The sequence below is a fragment of the Neoarthrinium moseri genome (assembly GCF_022829205.1).
Source record: "Neoarthrinium moseri strain CBS 164.80 chromosome Unknown scaffold27_Wmoseri_CBS_16480, whole genome shotgun sequence".
NCBI classification, from domain to species: Eukaryota; Fungi; Ascomycota; class Sordariomycetes; order Amphisphaeriales; family Apiosporaceae; genus Neoarthrinium; species Neoarthrinium moseri.
In genome coordinates, this window is record NW_026055141.1 from 441159 (window position 1) to 462036 (window position 20878).

Sequence of the window (20878 nt, forward strand, 5' to 3'; positions counted from 1 at the left end):
TTGAGACCTGTCAAGTCTTGAGGGTAAAGTCTTTGTCTACTGTGCACGATTAGGACTTTTTATCCCAAATCTGGAGTCAATAACATCCTGTATACGCAGTGCCATATCCTTTCCATTAACAGCTCTGCCTTGAAAACAACCGTCACAAAAGCAGTCAGTAAACTTAACAATCAAACGCTATGCAAGAGTAATCTGTCTTACGATCGTGTCTTCGTCAAAGTGAGATTGGTACTAACGTTGCAATGTTGAGTCAAATGATGGTGACGGTCTCGATCTCGCTTGCGTTCTTGAATGCCTGCAGCGAGAACATTGCGTGGCTGCAACCATATGGCATGGCAAAAAACATACCGACTCGGCACCACTCTGATATATTCACCCGATGGAGAAGAAGACCATAGGGCTGTCTGTCTTCTCTTCCCTCCGTGGCAATAGATGTCTTCCGCGTTGTCATCGAACAGCTCCCTAGCAATATCCACTTCCATGCCAGCGCCTCTTCATGAGCTTCCTTCTCTGACATGTCATAGTCTGGCCAGACGTGGCAGTATGATATCCCGCCATCAGTACCTTTGATGGATAGCCGGCAGCTCGCTAGTGGTGTCAGTCTATGATATAAAAGAGGAGTCTCGACTAGCTCGATCCCAGTCGCCGACTTAAGGGTCATGGTGTGGCTTCGCACCTGGAGCCAAGCACGCTTGATTGCGCCAAACGGGTTGCTCCCGCAGAGCGATACTTTTGCATCGATATGTTCGAACTCTGAGACAGGAGGCCAGCTTGCGGGATAATAATCCACGAGGTTGACGGGGTACGGCTTGCACAGCTGACTCCACGACGGCACGAGAAAGGGATCTGGCGAGGAGATGCGGTCTAGGTGTACGGATTTTGCGTCTCTGGGTATCAAACCTATCTTCCACGCCAGACTTGTGGCAAGATCCTTTCCCCAATGGCCGGCATAGTACTCATCCTGTAAGAGTCCGGCAAATAAACTCGCCAAACCAGATAGAGATGGCAGAAGGTCTGTTGCATGAGTGAATGACTCCTCATCTATCTGGCTGAACGATTTTAGGATGTCACCCCACTTATCGTACAATTCTTGATTGTTGCGCACCGCCTTAACCTCGTGGATCGTAGTATCATATTTTCGCTGGCTGGGGGGTTTGCCCCGAGAGTGGCACAACTCGGGGCAGATAAAGTGCACATTGTTCACGCCAAATATGATGCGGCGCGTCGACAATATTTGTTCTTGGATTGCCCATCCCCTCTTCGCCAGGCGACACTTTAGGGCGTCTGAACGGAAGATGTCAGGCGGTGGCCATATGTCCCCCCGCTCTACGCCTTTGAGGTGTATCAAGACCGAACCACTAAGGCTTGGATCACGAGTGGAATGGAATGGAACCCGAATCTGGTGCCCTTCAATCCGCCGCAGGAATCCTTCGTGACAAGATCCTGAAGATGCCGCAACAATTGTGACCTCGGCATGGCCGTAAATCTTGTCCATGTCGACACATTGCCGTTCCCAGTCGGTGGTATCATCTTGTCGGATGCACAGCGAATCGATCCAGAGATATGGTATTGACAACAATTTTGTGATGTGTATCGCATCTCGTAAAACAGGGGTTATCTCGTGGTCCTCAATTCCCGTTAGCCTTTGCGTGAGGGAGCTGGCTGTTGTCGTCAATTGGCCTTTGGCCTCGTCCGGTGTACCCCAACAGTAACTCAGAGCGGTAAATCGTGGAGTTTGAAGTTGAGATTGTGGATCGCTTGAACAAGAGGCAATCACATTGTTCCGTTCGACAAGCTTCGGCGTGTCTCCCCGAACGTCAACCAGACGCTCAGGCGTGAAGTCGGCCGATGGTAAGCTGTGGTTGTGCCTTGTGCAGGATGCGATGCTCTCCTTCATCCACTGGATACTTATCTCATCGGTATACGGCTGAGTCGACGGGCCATCAAGCCAAAACCGTTCCCTTGCCGTTTCATCTTCTAGATAGTGTGAGATCGAGATCCGGAAGCTAGCACGGGAATCATCTTTGACATACCGTGTGTAGATTCAATGCCACAGAACAAGTTTATTCGAAACGTTTTGGCGACTTGAAGTATTACAACTAGGTAATTACGAAGGAAATCTTCAAGTACTGCCGTGCGATACAAAGCAAAGTTAATTGCCACTTCTATCTCTTGTATTCCCAAGTCTACACCCTGGTGTCTACATCGCGTTCGCAGGGTGTCGATGGCATCTCCAGATAGTATCGTATCCCGCAAAAAGGCGCAGAAATGGCACCCTTCCTTGGCTGATCTATGAAGTTTGGGGAGCTTAGGCAGGAAGTCGTGCAAAAGAGAACCACTAAGTATATGCCACCGGTCTGGTTCAGGGTTCTCAGCTCCGAGTAGCAACGGCTCTAACTTGTGTAACAAAGCTGCTGCCTGACAACGTTCACAGAACCACATGGAGCTCTCTAGTAGGCGGTGCGGTAGGGTAGACATAGTGAGAGCGTCGTTTCCAGAGGCTTGCGGTATACAGGAGAACCAAGTTTGACAAGGACTATTGATGAAAGTTGAAGACGACACGCTGCTGACCGATACAAACCTCGTTCTATAAGCCCTTGAAAAGCGGGGTCCTGGGGCTGTACTCAGATTGCGCAGCACAGCCTCGAACCACTTCATAGGTACGTTGGTACTTTACGCGTGCTGCAGCCTCGCATCTTCGCAGGTAGCTCGGTAGGAATGTGTATTCTTTACTGGAAAAACCTAAACGTGGCGTTGCCCCGAGGATTCGTTGGACATCTTCGCGCCCACGTATGAAACACCCCCACAAAGTTTAAAAAAAGAAAGCAGAGCGAGGGGGGAGAAGAAGCAGCAAATATTGTGTAGTGAAGACTGCCTTGTTAGTGTGTAAAAGCAGATTGAGATCGGCTCAGTGTTGAGACGATTTCACATGAAAGGATACCTAGAAGACGGTTTTCGTCCATTTAGAATCTTCAATCGGATCTATATTGCATACAATGCCAGGACCGAGTGTCGGTTCGCTAACCTTAGACTGACTGGAGCCTGGCTATACCCGGGCCACGATGGCGAGACCAGCTCCAAGTAGTCCAAGCACGCTCAGACCAAGAAGCGCAATTGGCATGTAGGAGCCAGATCTCTTCTTTACTTCCAGGCTCTGATCGATGATGTGATCTATCCGCTCCGCCATCTGGACGTCGCCAAAATTGTTCTTGACCCTGGAGACTCCAGCTTGCGACATCTTGGCCAGCTGCTCCTTGGAGAGCTTGTTCAGAGTCGTTTCCATAGCCTCGGTCCACTTGCCAACGTCAGCAGGCGATCTGAGCCAGCCCGTCTCGCCCTCAACCACGGTTTCGGTAGGCCCGCCGGTGTCCGCGGCCAGGACCGGAACACCAGCCAGCATAGCTTCCAGGGGCACGATGCCAAAGTGCTCGTTTGCCGGCGTGTAGACGAGAAGCTGAGTAGAGGCGAGCAGCATCTCTTTGAGCAGGTTGGGAACGGAGAGGAGGAAGAGGACCTCGACGTCGTCGGGCACTTCGAGGGCCGTGACGATGGTCTTGGCGGTCATGTTGCTTAGGCCGAGCGAGTTTGCCAAGCCGACCAGCTCGTTGTGATAGCCCACATTCTCGGCGACGCGGTTGTCGTATCCGCCGGCAACAACCAGGCGCACGCCTCGGCGCGATTCCTTGCTCAATCCGGCGTAGGCCTTGATGGCCAGGGCAACGTCCTTCTTCCGCTCAAAACGGTTGATGCTGAGCAGGAACTTCTTTCCCTTCCACAACGGCTTGCCGTCCTCAACCTCCGGGCTCTTCTTGTTGTTGGTGTCGACACATGGGTATACCGTCTGAAGCTCCCTCTTGCTCGCCAGGCTGGGCCAGGTCCTGCCCACGACGCCCTTGGTGAAGTTGGAGTTCACGGCAATGGCATCGGCGAAGCTCATGCTCCACTGCTCGAGCCAGTCAAAGGGTATTCTGTAGGCGCGCTTCCAGATCTTCTGGCGGCCCTGGACGAGCAGCAGGTCGGGGAAGTGGCAGTAGAAGAAGATGCGACCGCGAGGGTAGAGGTACTGCAGCAGCGGAAGGCCGGCGCTCAGCTGGTCGACGAAGAAGGCATCGGGTGCGATTTCGGCCAGCTCGGAGGTGAAGTGGATCTGCAGAATCAGGTGTAGCTGTCGTAGAATACCGCAGAGGATGCTGAAGCGCGAGAGGATGGAGGAGGGGATGATGGAGTTTCCGCGAACGCGTACGTCGAGGGTGCCTGGGGTCTACGGTTAGCCTTCACAGGAACTTGGCGAAGCTGCTGGAGAGTAGGCGTACGCACCATTGCGTGCCTCGTCAAAGCAATGGCTTGGATCGCAGTGGCTCGTGAAGATGACGACTTTGTGACCGCGGTTCTGGAGACCGACGGCTGCGTCGACGACTAGGCGCTCGGCGCCGCCAATGCCCAAGTCGGGGTGGAGGAAGACTATAGTCTTGGCCTTGCGCTGCTGTTGCTGCTGCTTCTCCCTCTTGTCGGCCATGTTGTCTGCTGGGCCATGTCCTGGTGGCTGGGGTTGAATTGGAGTCGGACTGGGAAGCTGAAGCTACCGACCCAGTTACTAAGCCGAGCTCGTCCGTCTGTCCTCTTCAGCCCTACAGCATTTGCCCCACCAAGGTAACAAACCATGACGCCTGGGCGGTGGGCGGCACTTGACGAGTGCCGTGCCCTGCATATTCGCTAACCGGGGGGGCACATATGTGCCCCTGGATTAGTTTGACTTGCCACGTGGGAGAAGCAACGTGATGCCGGTTTGGTGCTAAATTACTTGTCAATCTTGCCGTGTTATTAATCCCCAGTTACTGACTATTCTTGCCAACATTGAATAGAGCCCGACTACTGGTCCTTCAAGAAATGACCCACTGAGTGTGTCGTAGTGTAAGTGTAGCAAGGTACGAATATACGGGCATGTGAATCGATATCTTCATTTACATCTACATCTAATATACTCTCATCCACGCCACCCATCAATCCTCTTCATCGACGAACCCCCTGATCTGCTGATCTATATCCGCCCGCGCCCTGTCGCCGCCAAAACAGAGCTTCTGGTTCGCCCCGTGCTCTACGAGCGCCTGCGCCTTGAGCGGCTGGCACCGGTAGCCCAGGGCCAGCTCCAGCGGCGTGAGGCCCTTGGCGTCGAGCACGTTGACGTCCTGCGGCCGCTGTTCCATGATCTGCCGCAGCAGCTCCGGGCCCATGTCGCTCGACCCGGCCGCGTAGTGGAGGAACGCGCGGCCGGTGAAGAGCTCCTCCTGCATCCAGCTCTCGCGCGCCCCCCTGCTCAGCACCCCGAGGCCGATCCCTTCCTCGACGAGCCACCGCTTCGTCTCCATGTTCTTGGTTGCCGTTGACACGGACCCTGGCTCGTCCCAGCTCCGGTCTATGTCCCAGAATGTCGAGTGCGCGCACAGCTTCAGGCACGTCTCTGGCAATCCCTGACAGCGCTGTATGATGAACTTGGTGCAGTCTAGGAAGCAGTCGTCTGCCATACACTTTTGTAGTCTCTTTGTCCATGTCTCGACAAGGCTTGGAGACCAAGAGTGCCGTGGCGGGATCTCGGCAGATTCGGTCAGGAGCAGGTAGACATTCTCTGGCACCTTGAAGCCGATGGCCCAGTCAAGAGCCGTGTGGCCTCGGCGGTCAACTATATTGCGGTCGGCACCATGCTGCATGAGTAGCAATACCGTTTCCTTTCTTCCTAGCCCCGAAGCACCCGCCACCGCCCATTGAAGCGGCGTGCTGTCTTCCACATGCCGGCACCGAAAATTCACATCCGTACCCTTGGCCAGAATCGCCTCTACAATCTTCGGCATGCCAACGAACGCCGCCAAGTGGAGCGGCGAGATTATTTTCTCCTCTACTGCCCGTCTCTCCTCGTAGTGGCGCATGAGATACCACGCCACTGCCTCATGGCCCTTGAGGATCGCCAGCCCCAACGCATCGATCCGGAAGGGGAACTCGCGCGAGTGGACCAGGCAGTCCGGCGGCACGCGGAAGCGCCCGGGGAGCAGACGCTCGAGGATCGACGCCAGCCGCTGCGGGGCCGGGCACACCCAGCCGGACGGGGCCGCGACGTCGCACACGGCGGTGCCGAGGCCGGCGAGGCGCTGGACGGCGCCCAGGCGGCCGTAGTGGGCGGCGAAGTGGCTGGCGGCGTGGCCGCACCGGGCGTGCTGGTAGTCGACGTAGGGGGGCCAGACGAGGCGGGCGGCCGCGAGGGCCTTGTCGAGGGTGGCGGCGCGCCCGGCGACGGCGGCCCAGTGCAGCAGCGTCGTGCGCACGGGGTCCAGCGCCCGCGCGTGCCGGGACCGCACGGCGGCGACGTCCGTGATGTAGATCTCCTTCTCCAGCACGACCCAGAGCCCGCGGCTCGCGCGCGCCAGCTCGTAGACGTCGCCCGGCCGCCAGAGGAACGTGCGCGCCAGGTACCACAGCACGTCGTTCGGCAGCCGTTGCGCTGCGGCCGGCCTCGGGGGCTTCGCCGCGCTGTGCCGCGTGCTGTTGCTGCGGCGTCCGATGGGTCCCAATATCTCACGCTTCGAATGGGCTCTCTTCCTCTTGGGCCTGCTGGAGATCGATGCCATGCTGATGATCCAAGTTCTCGTGACCCGGCCCGCGCTTTCCTCTCGGCGGCCATTGGAAGCCGCTCCTGAAAATCTCGCAGCATAGCGGCCGCTTAAGATGGAATTCGCACAAAGGCGAGGAATACAATAAGCACTGTTCTGCCGGCTTCTTTGTTGGCGTCGTCGCGGGAAGTTGAATCCTGGTACCCTTTGTCCTCCGGTGTGCCGGTCCTGTAATGGCTGCGTTGGAATGTTTGTCTGTCTCACATCGCTGGTATAAATGCTGGGAACGTATTGGCGCTGAATCTGGTTCCGACTTGTCTGGCTAAAGCTGCACTGTTGAGCAAATCAAAGGAGCAAAGCACGAAAGCGTGGTGTGTAGTTTTGTTCCCCGAGTGCTGACTTCGCATGAACATGAATTATTATTTTTCTCTACCAATCTACTATGAAAGCAGGTCTCTATCAGGACACTTCATTCTGTCCCATGACAGTAGCCCGCCAACCGATCTAGAACTTGTGTAGAGAAGAAGCAAGTGCTACCATTCTGTAAAATATTTCCTGCTTCGGGTATAATGCCAAGCCTCCCTAACTCGACCTGAACTGCAAATGCTGCATCCTCATGAACCCAGAAACCCTCCCCTCATAGCGACAATCATCAGCAACATAAACAGCAATTGAGCTTCGAGACGCCTGGGATATGATGCAGGGTATGATCAGGAAATGCCGCCCGACCGCCCCCAAGCTCTAAAACCAAACTCCTGGGACAACCATCAAGGTAAATGCAGAACCAACCATACGCCATTCTAATGGAATCCCTGGCCCCCCAAAAGCATGAACACGCAGAAATCCAACTCGCTTGAAACGACAGATACCTCAATCTGCCTGGCTCCGCTGGCGCCATTGCACCCTTACTCACTGACGGAGTCATACTCAGCCTGGAATATGTCCTCTTCTTCTGGAGACGCCGCCCGTCTAAAGGCCATATCCAGACCCATTTCTTCTCTGATTTCCCTCTGAATGCGAAGGAAGTACTTCTTGAGGCTGGCGAGCCCGCGTAAGAAGCCTCGGTCAGGTTCATCGGGATGTGTCGGGGGACAGGGCTTGTCCTGGGTCAAATCGTCTGGTGTGACGCTGTTGGCGAAATCTGCAATTTTGAAATCAATGTCCCTGTTCTTCCGCCGCCGTCTTGCGTCCGCCGCCTCTTCCGTGTCCGTGGGATAGTCTGTCGTTGAGTCATCGATTATAGTATTAGCTCCATCCCCCGGTGTATCTTCGTCATAGTACATCAGGAGGCTAGCGGCATAGAAGCGGTAGCCACGTAAGCGCCGGACAGTTTCCTCGAGCTGATTGAGCTTTTGAATAATGGTTGGGATATGGCGCAAGACGCTAGAGTCGTCAACGCCGTTGGAGAGGAAAAGCCTCAGGGCGTTCTGGAACTCTGCTCCAGCTTTAATATCTCGGCCATAGTACTTGTCCTTGAAAATGTACGTCTGCTGCTTAGCATCCCAGGTTTGTAGACCGCAGACTCGGACACCAAGCTCCCTCGATGTTGTACCCGCACACTTGCGGCGTTGCGACTCTCGCTTTTTGTGAGTAGCTTCTATGCCGTACTGTCTCGTACCCATCTTCAAATCCATAATGCACGGGTGCTTCATCCCCGCAGTCAAGTCCTCCAGGAGTAGGAAGAACTTGATAGATTCCTGCTGGGTCTGAGCTTCCTTGGGGTTCACCGGGCGGGAGAGTTTCTTAAATTCAGCAGCTGGACTGGGAAGCTCAGATGAATACGCCGAGGGGGGTAAAGCCACGTCCATTGAGGTGGTCTGTTGAATTCCAGGCATCTGGCCTGCGCTCGTGACTGTGCTCGTGTCCGACGGTGAAGCCAGAGGTTCGATGTCTCCCTTATAGCCTGCGTCGTCCACGTTCTCGAAGTACTTGAGATCGCCGCGAGATCCGCTGACATCCTCCGGTCTTCTTCTCAATGCTGTCCCCGAGTATCTGCGTTTACGTCTTTGGTGGGGGGAGAATTGCCCAGCCATAGTGTCAGGTTCAGGGGCACTAGTACCTGTGACATCCTTGACATCTTGAGCCCCTTCAACGTGAAGACCCGCCTCTTCGTAGCCAATCTCGCTTTGAGTCTGGTTCAGACGTGGACTTGGCTTGGGAGAGCTCTGAACCAGGATTTCGGGCGAAGTAGCGGATAGAGGGGATTCGATATTCAATTTCAGAACGGGATCCGGGTTGTCATACTGCGGTACCTGCTGCTGGATAGCTCGTCGAGGGATAGTTCGCGAATGTGTAGCTGGCTTTTGGTACTTTTGAACCGGTATTGGCCGCTTCAGAAAGGCATCGTTGAATACCTCGTTCCGAAGCCGTTTGTTGACCGTAGTAGCCCCCCAGCTATTAGCATGGCGGGTTTCTAGACTAGGTCGCTTGATCAAAGCACCCGCAGACGTTGGGGCGGAGTTTTTACCCGTATCAGCCATGTCGTGCGCGACTGCTTCAGAAGCACTTCTTAAGCGGAGTGGGTAGTCATTGGAGTTGGGCTGAAGCAGGCTTCTCGGCAGGATATGTCGGTTGTCGACAAACGTCACAGTTGGGATAGGTATCTGCGTTGACTGCAAAGACTGGCTGATGATCCTACGATGTTCCTTGTTTTCTTTCGGGCCAAGACTGGGACTGGGCTGGACATCCAAATGCGAATTCTCATGATGGCCATTCAGGCCAACGTCTTGCGCGCCTGGCCTCTTATCTCCCCCCTGGCCGTTGTCTTTCTTGACGATGGATCGACGCCGTGGTTGTTTCTGGAAGGTCACGTTCAAAACACCGATGTATCTGTAGAGTGTGTTAGCAATTGAAAGAACCGCGAGTTAGGGGTGATGATTGCGTAGCAATTCGCTTCAATGATGGGCAGCCTTACCTTGGTAAGAATGGCAACAAGTCACGGTGGTAACGTTCAATATTCTCGTAGAACTTGTTCTCACTGTTATTCAGCTGCTTGCATACAGCACGTTTAGAGAATCTCCACAAGGTTGTGTGACCACCAACTTGGTGCTTGTATGGAATGAGCTCAATGGCCTCGAGAGGCTTTTTGGGTTCGAGCTGATGATCATGCACATGGTCGTCATAATACTGAGACACTGGACGCGAAAGTCTACCTGGAACGGGCTGAGATTTCTCGGGTGGTTCATTGTCTTCCACCACAGCGCAGTCATCATCTGTCTGACTTACGACACGCTGATCCAGCTGCTGTTCGACATTCTCAGAGGCTATTCCGCCAGGGTTCTGTTCAGCGCTGTTGTCTTCGACCTCCGGCTCATCTGCCTTGACAAGCCAAGGACTCACATCTTTCACGATAGAGGGACGGTGAACGGGAATTGGCCGGCCGGTCTTCACGTCAGGTCGGGTAAGTTCCGGTAGCTCGTGATGTGGCACAAAAACGGCCGACGATATCTTCTCTTCGCCAGATTCATCACCTTCCTCATGAGTTCCCGGAACTTCCGTCTCATCACCCAGTTCCTTATGCGATTCTGGCGCGACATCCGTGGAGGCTCCAGCAGTGTGGGATGCTGTATCAGACTGACCGTTTCGCTGCTCGATGATGGGTGTCAGCTGCCCAGCCTTGCCCGTGTCTGTCGCATGTGGCTTGAGGCCGAAGTAATCCATTCCCTGCTTTTCATCCACAGGCGATTCGACAGCTGAGTTACTTGACGGATCGAGCCGATTCGTTTCTAGTTCAGAGGCCAGGCCGGTGAACTCGTGGATAGTCCGAGGTGAAGGAGAAGCAGGCAACTGTACTCCCTCGTCGTGCTCCTTGCCCTCTTCCCGGCGTTTCGTATCCTTACGCCAGGTTTTTTCATCTGGCAGGCCCTCCTTGAAGAAGCGAAGACTGTGGCTGGCCTTGCGGCTCCGCGTGGGCTCTACTCCAGCGAGTGCTTCCGTGATGGACTGCTCCACCTGGCCGGGTCGGGTACCGGCCAAATCACCTCTGCCGATCGACCAGGCTTTTTCTGGACCGACTGATACTGTACGCTCCACTCTCCAGGTCCTATACTGGGAGCGGGGAGTAGACATGGCATCTTTGTCGACAATGCCCTCCATCGCCGAAGGACCCCCGCCTTCTATACGGGACAGAGACGTATCCCCAACATTGGCTGAGCTGCTGCCGTTAGCGTCCAATTGGTGGGTTCTAATCTCCTTCTGGGTACGCTCCAGCGACCTTGGTCTTCCTTTGCAGTTCGATCGCAAGCGACGATCCTCCAGGTTGCCCTGGAGCGTTGTTGTCGTACTCGTTCGACTAGGCATATCAGGCGTAGAGGGTCCGACAGTGTCTGCGTTGATCAAGCTGGTTGGAGAGGTCGAGAGGACAGTGGTTGTGTCCGGAGCAACCACAGGCTGATCGAACAGATAACCCCTGGGCGTCAAGGACGCGCGGTTGCTCCCTTGGGCAGAGTCATCTTGGAACGTTTCCTTGGCGGCCTGGTTGGTTCGCGTGTCAAGGGGAGTCCGCGCTGTGTAGGTCCGGGTGCCTTCAGACAGGTGAGCCGACGTCTGCTCTGACCGGCGAGTTTCGGGTTGCGTCGTGGGCGAGGGTAAAGGCTGAGAGGGGATACCACGGGCAGAAGCAAGAGCTTGGGACAGCAATGACGGGCCACTAGACCGGAGGGTTGGCATGGCAGGCCGGGTCTTCTTATTATTGCCTCCCTGATCGGCGGCAGGCGGGAGGGCTGCTATGGAGGCGGCTTGGTCTAGGGCTGGGTCTGGGGAACCGATGATACCTGACAGAGACGGCGGAGAGACAGAGGCTGGCAACGGAGGTACCTGTACAGACTCCTGGGCAGCGACAGCAGGCGCCAGTGAAGGGGCAGCATGGTGACCCGTGGCGCCATTGGAGGCAGGCATGTCTACATCAACGCCCACGCTCGGATGCTCACCCTCACCCTCACCCTCACCCTCGCGCTCGTGGGGTGCAGCATGGCGATGAGCAGCAGCTGGGGCCGGCGCGGCAGGCTCTGGACCTGGGACGGGGACCGGGACCGGGACTGCGACTGGCTGATCCGGCAGGGCAGAGCTCACCAATGCAGCGTGCGCGGCATTTTCGAGCTTACTGGACAGACTGGACATGAGGTGAACATTTGGCGAGAGCTGCGAGTAGATGGGTGGGATGATTCGCAGGGGCAGGACCAAAACCAGAACCCATGTGCAGTTGGAAATCGGATGAAGCCGCTGACTACAATTACGGAGCCAAATATCGGTGGGAAAAAATGACACTGGGCGGACGGGCCTGGGGCTGGAGGGTGGAGGGGGGGGGCGTACAGTTGGATGACGGAGGTAACATCAGGGTACTTGTGGGTTGGGTTGGGCGGCGTCCCGCTGGTTAAGTACCTGCTGTAGGTACCGACAAGTCCACCGCGCGAGGCCAGGACGGCTGGACGGCTGGGCGGCCAGGAGGGCCCCCAGCAGCTCGGGCGCAAACCGGGCCCCGTTATCATCAAAAAAGAGGGGTCATCGATGTTCCTAGGCCGTCTAGGCCTGCCCTAACCTTCCAGGGCCCCATCCTACGGCGGGCTCCCAGCACCGGCATTGGCAGGCCAGGGCAGGCCTTCATCCACATCGAAACACACCTAATTACCCCAGACAAGACATGGGAATCGCAGTAGATAAGGTACAGTACCACCACCCGACCACGGCTCCCGTCTGGGTCGCTACTGTGCGTTGGTGTTGATTGTTCCATAGTAGGCGCATCTTCACATGGAACCAGTATACACACCCCTATAATGCCGCCAAATTCCGTCGTGGAGTGACGCGCATCAACTGCCCTGGGCCTATGGCTGCAATGCGCGATCGATGGCCGTCTCGAGTTTCGCTTTGCTAATGGGATATTATTTTTTTCTCATCACATGGCAGCATGGGATCAAATTCAACGTCATTCGCCCCGCCTCCGGAACGGCAACGCTCAGAGAAAACTGAATTTGGCACTGCCTTGACCCAAGTGGGCATCGCCCAGCCTGTCAACCAACCCGAGGCTGCATCCAACTCTTAATCAAACTCTGGCTCACCACTTCCGAGCTTCCTAGCACTGCGCGCTAGCCGTGCACCTCTCCCTTCATTGACAGGAACAGGGAACGATGCTCGGCCACTTGCCCAGCATCTTTGCTGAGAGTTGCATACCGTACTTCCTGGGCAGGCCGGGTATCTGGAATAAGTATCCGTATGCTCGAGCTTTTGTTGACAGCACACCGGTTTGCACGCACTCCTCCGAGATCGAAAGGATGTCTCTCCACCCACCCATCCAGCTGGGCACTCCTCTCTCCTTCCTCCTTTATTGGGCCAAAGGTATACAGCTTAGATCAGTTCAATCCAAGTGATATCCAAAATGACAGGTCACCTACTGTTTAAGAAATAAAATAAACCATTGGGCTGGTTTTAGTTATGGCCGTTCTTTTCCAGCTAGCAGGTCTTCTCCCTTATTCAGGACCCAAGTACCCTTAAGTCACTTGGATCCCGATCTCGAATAGCATGCTACCTGCCCAAAGCTTTAGTCTCACCCAGGTCTCATCTATACCACTGGAGATCGTCGCAAGCTTTGCCTTTCAGCCGACTCTGCAGCCACGTTGCAGGCTCCTCTCTGCTCACAGGCTACCCTGGCTACCTTCCGCAGGTACCGGGAGGAATGCTACCAGAAGATTACCCTCGAATGGCGAGTTTCACGTTGGCGTCATCGTTCATAGGCTTATGCTTGAGACTTTGCCGAGGGCGTCGACATAGAACGCTGTCTTCCTCTCATCTTCAGCACACAGTCCCACTATCGCCTCTGATTGGAGCACTCACATGCCAAGCATCGCTAGCCTGGAGTACACGAGCTCTGTAGTACTCGTACCTGCGAATCATTACGAATTGGAGAACGCCAGCTCCTGAAAATCTGCTTCGTTTGACGGCGGTCAAGACTCAATTGTGTCTGACTTCGACGATACCCCGGACCCCGGCAAATCGTAAGCTTTGAGGAGGATCAAGACGGGCCGGGGCGCACTGCTCACAGTGCTGGCGGGGATGTTATCTTTGGAGAGATCCAATCACGTATCTGACGTAGTTGCATGGCCTGCCACGGCCAATGACTGGTCTTCCTAGAGACCGGGGTATCAGGAACTCGGACTTCTATGGCACGTCTTGTCGCAAATCGAAAGATATGATCAAAGCCAATCAATTGACAACGTGCACGCCAGGACCCTCTCAGGCCAGTCCTCGTCAGGATCTCCAATTATGGAGTTGACCTCATGTCGTGAGAGAAATCTCGCTTTGGAACGGACCGCCACTCTGTAGCAGGCCTCTTATTGTAGAACTCCTGTTCAACCGGAAATTAACTAAGTAGTCACCATGCTGGCAACATACCAAGCAGCTAAGCTTGGCAACCTACAAATGGTTCGACGGGTTCTGCGAAAGACTCATCCCTTCTCGACGCAGCAAGGAGCTGAACACTATTCTAGATTGCGTCTTCGTCCGAGGTACTGTTGGTGACTACATTGCTGTCAAGTTTTAATCCTGCCTTTGGAAGTTTTTATTCACGATAATCTATCTTTCTGATAAAATAGATATCGCGCGTTCATTCATACCAACTTTACCAATCAACAAGACAGCCGAGAAGGCATCAAGCAAATCCTCCTCTGCGTTGAGCTACCGATAGTTCCCAGCCGCTGGAGCCCACAGCTTGCTTTAATCATGGTGCCAGTATCGATCTCTTTCATTCAACCTATCACGCTATCAAGGTGACGACTTTATGTGAATTGGAAAGGCAGATATGCTCCTGGCGTGTCCTGCACATTGTGCAAGATCTTGCGGATATCCCGTCAAGTGACCCGAATGCCATGCTTGTGTACCGCCTATACTGACGGGCCGATAGGGTACGTTCAGACAGGAAGAACGTGTGGTGCATGCAACATAATCGCCGAAATCGCAGTTCAGTATCTTCCTCATGACTGCGGACTAACAGTCATTTCACAGATAACACCAGATGTCTCTGAAAGCGTGGGTTGATATATCACGTATCCAGTCTAAAGCTATTCGACTATGCAAGGCACGAGAGTTGGCTGATGAGTAGGTCAATGTAGTGACATCGCCTTGGATTTGCTTCATAAGCAAAGCTTTGCGGGAAATACTTTTTGATGAAACCCATACTTATAAATGCCACAACACTATTCCGTACTATGCGCCCCCAAAGCATGCGTTACTCAGACGTATTGTGAATACTACGGATCGGATGAGATGTTGAGAGAGGGGGTTATAAGGTCGAGGCCGGCGTCGGCCGCCAAAAACCGCCGCTAGCGGATATCCGACCCCGAATATAGGGGAGACGAGCGGCACCACCACCGTATTATCGGGCTAGAGCCGGACTGCATGGCTTGATATGGCTATCTGATATAAAGGATGACGACTCGCTGGAAATGGGAAAGGAAAGAAAACTGAACCAAACAAGGCCGTATTCTTCAAACAGGCATCATGGCAGAACTCAGTATTGTTGAAGCGTCCATCGAAGAGCTGCAAGCAGCGCTGTCGTCAGGGGCCCTGACTAGTGTGGAACTGGTCGCGAGATACCTGCGCCGCATCGGCAGCTACGACTGCTCCGGCCCAACTCTCAACGCAATCCCCATCATCAACCCGGATGTCTTTGCCGAGGCTGCCACGTCCGATGAGCACCGGGCTGCCGGAAAGCCAGTCCGGCCCCTCGAGGGCATTCCATACACAGTCAAGGACAGCTACAAGACCAAGGGCATGACCATTGCGAGCGGCTCCCCGGCCTTCAAGGACTTGGTCGCCAACGAGGATGCCTTCACGGTGGCGGCAATTAGAGCCGCAGGCGGCGTGCTCATCGGGCGGACCAACATGCCGTCCATGGCGTACGGCGGAATGCAGCGAGGCGTGTACGGGCGGGCAGAAAGCCCGTACAACCCCAAGTATCTCGCGGCGGCCTTTGCCTCGGGCTCGTCGAACGGCTCGGCCGTGTCGACGGCGGCATCGTTTGCGGCCTTTGGCATGGCGGAGGAAACGGTCTCATCGGGGAGGTCGCCAGCCTCCAACAACGCCCTAGTCGCCTATACTCCCTCCAGAGGATGGCTGTCCATCCGCGGAAACTGGCCCTTGTATCCCACTTGCGATGTCGTAGTGCCGCATACAAGGACAGTAAAGGACATGCTATCGCTCTTGGAAGTTATCTCTACTGAGGATAGCGTCACTGAAGGCGATTTTTGGCGGGATCAGCCATGGGTGAAACTAGAGAAGGCATGGCCGAAGGGTCCAGATACATTCAGCAATATCCGCACAGCACCCAAATCCTTGAAAAATATTCGGATCGCCGTCCCTGAGATGTATATCGGTGGGCCGGCGGTGGAAGGGGCAAGGCCTGTCGTCACCAGTGAGGCGGTTGTGAAGCTTTGGAAGCAGGCGAGAGTGGACTTGGAGGCTCTAGGAGCTGAAGTCGTCATCGTCCCAGACTTCCCTGCGGTGACAGGCTACGAGAACCCAGCGTTGTTGAAGGATGACGATCCTCGTCTGCCGGAGAACTGGCATAGTCGCGAAAGAGGCCCTCTCGTCGCCCATGGCTGGAACCAGTTTCTGAAACTGAACAAGGACCCAAATATACCCGACTTGACTTCAGTGGACGGCCTGAGTATCTATCCGGATTGGCTCAGAACCTCGGCGGAGCTGAAATTCAACGACAAGAAAAATATGATCCACTGGGCGCAGCTCACCTCCTACATCCAGGAATGTGATTTCTACGAGGTCGAAAAGCTGGAGGATGCGGTAAAGGCGTTGGAGGCCATGCGAAAGCGGCTCCTCGACGACTACCTCTCAGCTTTCGGGTGCGATTGCGTCGCTTTCCCTGCTGCCGGCGACGTGGGTGCAGCGGATGCCGATGAAAACGATGCCAGTTCGGAGCACGCATGGAAAAATGGCGTCTGGTACAGCACTGGCAACAGAGCGTTGCGTCACCTCGGGATCCCATCTGTGACGGTGCCGATGGGCATCGTGGAAGACAAGGCCATGCCCGTTGGGCTGACCTTTGCTGGACGATCCGGCGAGGACGAAAGCTTGCTCAAATGGGCACAAGCTTATGAACATAAATCTCAGCGGCGGATTGCTCCGCCTGCGACGCCAGCCTTGGCCTCAGACAGGATTCAACTCGTGGATTCCCCTAATCCACAACAGACGGCACCCCGGCCGAGCATAGAGGTTTCCAAGTGCTCCATCGACGACAAGACTACAGCCGATGGTCAGGAAGTGTATAAGATATCAATCGAGGGCTCTATATCCGTAAGCCAGGCAACACAACCCACTGGCACGCAAGAGTCCCTTGTACCAGAAATTGACATATCCATCAATGCCATTGATGTTCCATCCGATAAGGTAGAGTTGAAGCGCAGTACCGAAACTTCGGGAAAACTCTGTTACACATTCAAGGCGCAGAGTGTGGAAATCAAGATTCGTAGAAATAGTTCCAGTATTAAGGCTCATGCGCCCGTGGCAGCTGACAATCTGATGGTGGTCATTCTTGCGAGATCTTTGGCGGGCGGACCTCCATCAGGTTGCTTGAGCATGATCGACACTGCTACCTGATATCAATTACTACCTGAAGTATTTATACATGGTAATCAAGTCTTTCTGGCATCGTGCCTCATCAAAGTCCTCTATTCAGAGGTATAGCGTGAATGATGAACGGTACATCCCCGCCTCCAGAGCTCTGCGCAGAGCCTATATGTTCTAAGATTTCCGAGAAGCCGGTAGATAGATTTGACGGATCGCCCTCAAAAAGAGCAAGCGCTGTTAAACACCGGTTCATGATCCCCATTGTCTCGCCAATGAGAGAAGACTCCGGAGACCAGCAGGACAATTGAAGACCCGCTTTCAGGATGAGGTGCGCAGTTGTCCAGTTCTTTGGGAAGAACAAGAACTGCGATTGGCCGGGCATGGAACGCCATAAAGCGATTGACCTCTGTTGGTGTCTTGCAAGGAAAGTACAAGACTTGGCAATGTGAACACAGCTCTCCATGGGGCTTTCAACCAGAGCAGACGGTAAGCTGGACATCAACAATAAGGTGTGGTGATAGTTCAGATTTGCCCATGCCTCCAGGACCTGTAAAGAGTGTGGATCATTGGCATAAGTTTCGTCAGTACTCATGAACAATCCTTCTTCCGTCCAGTCCTTGAGCCAGGCCTCCAGCTGTGCCCGAAGGGCTTGGAAATGATCATGTGTTGCTGTGCCAATGTCTGGGGCGCTTGTGTTCGAGAGGATGTGACTGTGAATCTGCATCTTAAAGAGGGATAGCCGGTAGAAATAGGTAGCTATACGCTCTTCAACGGATCCGGTCCTTGGTTTGATGATGTTCTATACGCGAGTGTTAGTCCCCGACTCTTCGCCAGCCATTCCTAAAAGTCTTACATCGCGAACTTTATCGCCTATAACCAGAGAACTCGGTCGACCAAACGCTATCGACACATCGCTACGAAAATGTAAGACTGGTGACATCAAGGTTCGGCAGGGGGAAACATACCATTCGAGGCAATAGAGTGTCTTGGATAGCATACTGAGAAGTTCTTCATCCATATCATCATCTTCCGCCGGTCTGTGAGATAAGTCGAAGTAAATCCGGATCGCAAACCCGAGATACCGCCAGATGTCTCCAGAGGCGGGATCAAGGAGTAGGTACAGACATATTAGAAGTGTTCTTTGGAGTAAAGATAGTTGGTCGAGCGCCCGCCAGTTGTGACGCCTCCCTTGCAGCAATTGTAGGGCCTTCGCGTAGTATATCTCTGGTGTGTGTGTTATGCCAATGTTAGCACCCGCTCCTAGCTTTGAACCTATAGCAAGTACAAGGTATCCTAACCCCCGATCCCAGGTTCCACGGCGATTTATCTGGTCGCGGTACAAATTTGACATGATTCGATCTAGATGGGGACCTTTCAGTGTGGGATAGAATACGTTGACGGAGCTGGTAAAAACATGTGACAGAGCTGATGTGACTGCGACCGGGGGGACAGCTGGCTCTGAAGGGGTTTGCAATTCTGGCGGTTGAGCTTGCCATGCCAAAGGCCCCTGAGCGGGGAGCGTCAGCATACTTTCGCTTTTCGTGGTCAATCCGCGTAACAGGTAGGATAGAGAACTCGAACGGCCATAAAAACAACGATCTAGGTTCTTGCTTTGATGAATCCCCGGTTGCGAAGATGCCAAATTTGCGTAGATAGTACCAAACTCGGAAGTCGGGACGAACACATTACTATTGAGTCCGTATTGAAGAGGGAGTGCCGTGTCATGTTCTATTGCCCCTGATCTGTGTTGATGGTCTAGTCGAAGCGCAGCCTGATACCTCTCATAGAGCGAATAGACGTAACTGTGGTGTAAGGTTAGCGTCAGGCTCTAGCTCGTTAGATGTTGGCTGAGAAGTGGACAAAAATGCTAACCTTCTTGGTATTTCTTTCTTCAGCATGCAGTCATAGAAAACGCATACCCGATTATGTCTCCTGCAGGTCGAACACATGGGGAATTTGCGATCGCACTTGATATGCTGGCTGCGACATGCAACGCACGCAGGGACAGCATTCATCAACACATCAGTGTCAATTGCGAAGTCCGAGACGGGCCCTTGCTCTTTTGACTCTTGGACAAGACCGAAACTGTGCATTGGAGTGGTTTGCTCCTCACGCGGGGTTTCCGAAAGAATAGTGTTGTCAGCAAGGAAGTCGAAGTCGATGTCCAGAATTTCTTGCCACATCTCTTGTGAAATGGCCTCAAAGTGATCTGTCTGATCCCAGAGGAAGACTTCTGGTGACGTCCCCTGTTCAGGTATAATGTCCACGTTTCTATGGAAGACGGAGTGAATCCGACGCTGAGTGATGATGAAATCAAGCTCAGCAAGAAGGTTCAAATCATAAGGCGACCTTGCAGGGCTCTCTACTGAGTCAAGGCTATGTAGGACTGTGTCCCGCAGTAGTTTGACGTAGTGACCTGTATCAGCAGCAGCCGGCCACCTCAAAGACAATTCGAGCTATTGGATCTGGTCAAATTATGGCAACATGATGGATTGGGATACGAGACAACAACTTACGAATAAGTCCGGCAGGAGATGCAATGCGCGCCGGGCCCCCTCTTCCAAAGACGAATCTCGTACGGTGGTGCTATGGTTCCTCAACGCGTACAATAGGAAGATCCCGACCTGAAACAGGGCATATACCGACTGAAATACATGTATCATGCCCCCAGCTTGGGTAAGTCGCCAGTATCCGTCAACTAGTGCAATGGCCATCGTTGTTGCTGCTTGCAAGCCGGCTTCGGACAGGACCATGTTCCTTGAGCACGGGCGATAAAGCAAGAAGCGACAGTGGTTCGCTGTAATTATCGACCAAAGGACTGCCTCGTTGGCTGCGCTCATGCTTTCCTGCCAACTCTGGATTGTCTCTTCCATTTTCCGTACCCAAGCGCTGTAATCGGGGGTATCCCGCGGCAAGTCTTGGTCAAAGAATTGTACCCCATGTATCTCTGAGTGAATTCGGCTCAGTTGAATGTGACTCAGAAATTGATAGAGTTTTGTGCGAGTTATACGTTCCAAGTCTGTGTGCTGAATATTCACTTGATCCGTTGAGGGTACCAGAGTGCTGATGTGGTCATCACTGATTGCTAAGGGGCAGCCCGACGCGATGGCAACCGTCCTTTCAAGGCAATATACCTGCGAGTGTCAGAGCATACACGACATAGTTAATTCATTCATACCGTCCAGAATAAGTTTCGTCGTAAGCTGTTCTCTCGACTATGTTCATCCTCCTGATGTAGACCTAGAGCAATAGCCATTCGGACTGCCTCGCCGCTCATGTACCATAGGTTTGAGGTATATGGGAGCATGAGTGCTATTTGAATTTGCAAAAGAAGGCACTGAAGCGATCTTATGCTGGTTTCTTTGAGGAAAGATCTGTGCCTCATCGCATCTCGATGCAGAGACTCGCTCAGTGCGGCAACTTTTTGGAATTGTTGGGCTCTTGACGTGAGCGAGCTAATCGCTAGGACCACTACGATGTGTACCTGTCAGTAACCTCTCAACCAAATCCACGCAGTAGAATTAGTGTGTCTCTTTAGATTTGTATTTCTGAAGGGTGTGCAGTCCACAATACATGGACTCCAAAGTAATCAAAGTTGCCTTCGATGGTAGAAGACAGTTTTTTGTGTGACTTACTGGAGACGATGAACTTGGTCCTATCCGGTAAAACATGAGCGTGATCTCTCGGTGCTGAGTAGAATGTATCGA

General features: G+C 53.8%; 6 protein-coding genes across 6 annotated transcripts; 1 reads left to right on the forward strand and 5 right to left on the reverse strand.

Moving 5' to 3' along the window:
* Positions 1–250: 250 nt before the first annotated feature.
* JN550_007292 (uncharacterized protein) lies at positions 251–1897 on the reverse strand (the record flags this gene model as incomplete). Its single annotated transcript, XM_049319127.1, has 1 exon — positions 251–1897. The coding sequence occupies one exon, from the start codon at positions 1895–1897 to the stop codon at positions 251–253; it is 1647 nt and encodes a 548-aa protein (XP_049170866.1).
* A 1149-nt stretch (positions 1898–3046) lies between these two features.
* Positions 3047–4516, reverse strand: JN550_007293 (uncharacterized protein; the record flags this gene model as incomplete). Its single annotated transcript, XM_049319128.1, has 2 exons — positions 3047–4254; positions 4318–4516. The coding sequence occupies 2 exons, from the start codon at positions 4514–4516 to the stop codon at positions 3047–3049; spliced, it is 1407 nt and encodes a 468-aa protein (XP_049170867.1).
* Positions 4517–5000: 484 nt separating this feature from the next.
* JN550_007294 (uncharacterized protein) lies at positions 5001–6617 on the reverse strand (the record flags this gene model as incomplete). Its single annotated transcript, XM_049319129.1, has 1 exon — positions 5001–6617. The coding sequence occupies one exon, from the start codon at positions 6615–6617 to the stop codon at positions 5001–5003; it is 1617 nt and encodes a 538-aa protein (XP_049170868.1).
* Positions 6618–7504: 887 nt separating this feature from the next.
* JN550_007295 (uncharacterized protein) lies at positions 7505–11717 on the reverse strand (the record flags this gene model as incomplete). The annotated part of the gene is made up of 2 exons (XM_049319130.1): positions 7505–9428; positions 9514–11717. 2 exons carry the CDS (start codon positions 11715–11717, stop codon positions 7505–7507), a joined length of 4128 nt encoding a protein of 1375 aa, XP_049170869.1.
* Positions 11718–15086: 3369 nt separating this feature from the next.
* JN550_007296 (uncharacterized protein) lies at positions 15087–17201 on the forward strand (the record flags this gene model as incomplete). The annotated part of the gene is made up of 1 exon (XM_049319131.1): positions 15087–17201. One exon carries the CDS (start codon positions 15087–15089, stop codon positions 17199–17201), a length of 2115 nt encoding a protein of 704 aa, XP_049170870.1.
* A 61-nt stretch (positions 17202–17262) lies between these two features.
* On the reverse strand, positions 17263–19924 carry JN550_007297 (uncharacterized protein; the record flags this gene model as incomplete). The annotated part of the gene is made up of 5 exons (XM_049319132.1): positions 17263–17970; positions 18025–18085; positions 18137–18973; positions 19170–19627; positions 19688–19924. The coding sequence occupies 5 exons, from the start codon at positions 19922–19924 to the stop codon at positions 17263–17265; spliced, it is 2301 nt and encodes a 766-aa protein (XP_049170871.1).
* Between the last annotated feature and the right edge of the window lie 954 nt (positions 19925–20878).